The following is a 2,716-nucleotide window of genomic DNA, read 5'->3' on the forward strand; positions in this document are numbered from 1 at the left end:
GGTACATGGCTCACCTGTCTTGCTGTACCAGTAACAAGTAGGTGCTGGAGGGTGGAATGGAGGCACATTAACAACAATTGATTACATACACACTTTTACATATCTCTGTGACCGTTTTGTTTAATGGAAACATAGAGTATAACTTTCTAAACCTAACAAAGAACTTGCTAGAGAAAAAGAGCAATACTTATCCCAATAGCCCTGAAGCTGTATTTTCTCTTTATGTTGCAGATACTGGGGTTTGTTCCCCTTTTTCCTTTAGCATGTCTGTATCTGCAAGGGGTGGGTTGCCTCTGCTTGTTGAGTGCTGGCTTTGGGCTTTAGAAAGGCTTCCTGGAACTCCCTGGTGACAAAGTAGTAGCAGACACTATCGAGACAGCAGTTGGACGTGGCAATGCACCTCAACACGGAGGAGAAGTTCTTCATGACACAGAGCAGAAAACAGGTAGCTCCAAAGCTCTCCATGATGAACCTGGCGAGCAGCCCGAGGAAGGCTGGCAGGAAACATATCATAAATACAATCAGATTTGCATAAATTATGTGTACAGCTTTATGGATCGATTTCTCCTCCTGTGAATTTGTGTTCAGATGTTTCTTGAGGTCCCTGATGACTTCTGTGGAGCAGAAGATCAAGATGGCAAATGGGAGAGTGAAAACAAAGAAAATGGCCAGCAGGCTGAGAGCAGCAGGCAGGGTGTTGGTCTGGAAGCAGAGATCTGCATGTCTGCGGTGCATCAGCTGGATGGTGGCACTGACTATCACCAGGACCCACAGGAGCCCACAGAGGAGGGCAGCCTTTGACGGGGACCTGAAGGCCCTGGCTTTCAAAGGGTGCTTTATGGCAATGTATCGATCAATGGAGATGAATGAAACGATGTAGATGCTCACTAACATGTTGATAAAATACATTGTCTCTGTAAACTGGCAGAGCTCCCCTCGGGCTGACTTATTCCAGAGCAAATAAACCATGGAAGGCAAGGTGCAGATGACAGAGAAATCTGCAAAGACTAAATTCATCACATACACCCTGGTTTCTGTCCACTTCTTCATCTTGCAGGAGAACACCCAGAAGGCAAGGACATTAAATAGTGCTCCAAAAAAGAAAATGAAGCTATACAGAGCAAACTCAATGAGGCGAACATGGGGGTGAGGTTCTAGATTTGTGGTGCTGCAGTTGTTGGACACATTCATTGTCCTGAGTTACAGATGTTCTGAGACCTGAAATAGGAAAAGACATGGTAAGACCTCTTAGTAGCTGTAAAAAAAAAAAAAAAAAACCAAAAACCAAAACAAACCACATGTAAGTACTTATGTCCTTTGTTAAAAATGTGAATTTGAGCTTTCCAGAGCTGTCTTTCTCAGTCAGCCTGTGTCATTCTTTGGCATCCTTTGTCAAGTATTGTTTATGTCAAGTTAATGAGTGTGTCAGGGTACATTTCCAAGAGGACATGGCAGACAGCCTTTATTAAATAAGGAGATCTTGAAGTGTGGGAGGGCAGGAGGCAACATGGCACTCAGAAGAGCCTCCATAGGTAGTGGGCACATCCTGTGACAATGTGAACACAAATTCCTTAAGCCAGGCTGTGCAGATGATGTAAAATTACCCTTAGCTTAGGTGTTGAGCTAGGGAGGGTTTGCAGCAACCAAAACTAAAGCCCAGCACAATCCATGAGTGAAAGTTCCTCTGTCAGATCTACTGGGTTTGGATTCAGACTGGGGGTGAAGGGGTGGGAGTACATAGCAAATGTCACTTGATAGAAATTCTCATTCTCTGGTTCTGTCTGGGAAAGTTTCTGAGCCTTTGCACCACCTTGTGAACCTGGAGCTCCTCCTCCAAGCTGAGGAAACCAGCTGAATCTGTATTTCTGCTCTCCCAAGGGAGAGAGTGAGGTGTGCTGCTCTCCGCCTCACCAGGAGGGGAATGTGGAAGGATTTACCTGATTTTAAGTCCCTTTGTTCCAGGAGAGAGTAGGAGTCTACAGATGCAAAGCAGAAGGTTACATATGGAAGAGGGAACACCACTGCAGAACAAGGAGCTTGCTGTTAAAGGCTAAATTAGATGGCTCCTGCTCCAGGCAGGCAGGCAGCCACCCTCAGAAATCCATGTTGTGGGTAGTACCTGTTGAGCATCTGTCACACTAGCTGCAAGATGCTTTGCAGGAGTATTAGTTGCGTGAAGAGTGTGAGTTCATGGGCTGATAAAAATCGTCTTTCAGCAGAGCCCTTCCTGTGCACCGTGGTTTCATGTGACAAGTACATGGAAAAATTCTCTGAACCAGTGATTCTCAGTATCTGTCACTTCTGCTTGCATCTAAATTCACTTCAGAAAAAAACAAACAAACAACCAAAAACTGCTTTCAATGTAAAATAAGTTTTTTACAGAGTGAAGTGGGCAGGGATCTGGTGAAATCTCACAGCTTTCAGAGACCTGGGAAGGGACATCACCTCTGCCTAGTTAAGCAGTTATGTGCCTCCACCAGCAATGCAGACCTTGTGGCCAGTGGGTGAGGACACTGCCTTCAAATGAGAATTCAGTCCTGAAGTGACTGAAAAATACACAAATAACTCAGTTTTTGGAGAGATGTGTGAGTGTCTTGCAATAGCAGACACTAATGTGACTGCTGCACAGTTCTTGTATGCTCAGGCCTGGCTTTCCCAACAGAGGCTTGCTGCTCACTGCCTGTACCCTACAGGGAAGGGGACACTTGTGCCCTGA

The 2,716-nt window shown here is 45.4% G+C and overlaps 1 protein-coding gene across 1 annotated transcript; it reads right to left on the bottom strand.

The window, feature by feature from the left end:
* Positions 1-258: 258 nt before the first annotated feature.
* LOC132077344 (G-protein coupled receptor 35-like) lies at positions 259-1,191 on the bottom strand. The gene has a single exon (XM_059478935.1). The coding sequence runs from the start codon at positions 1,189-1,191 to the stop codon at positions 259-261; it is 933 nt and encodes a 310-aa protein (XP_059334918.1).
* Between the last annotated feature and the right edge of the window lie 1,525 nt (positions 1,192-2,716).

This window comes from Ammospiza nelsoni, chromosome 10, assembly GCF_027579445.1.
Source record: "Ammospiza nelsoni isolate bAmmNel1 chromosome 10, bAmmNel1.pri, whole genome shotgun sequence".
Taxonomy (NCBI): Eukaryota; Metazoa; Chordata; class Aves; order Passeriformes; family Passerellidae; genus Ammospiza; species Ammospiza nelsoni.

What these genes read in the sequence shown, in the direction of transcription:
- LOC132077344 (XM_059478935.1), bottom strand. Translation starts at nt 1,191, where the DNA reads ATGAATGTGTCCAACAACTGCAGCACCACAAATCTAGAACCTCACCCC.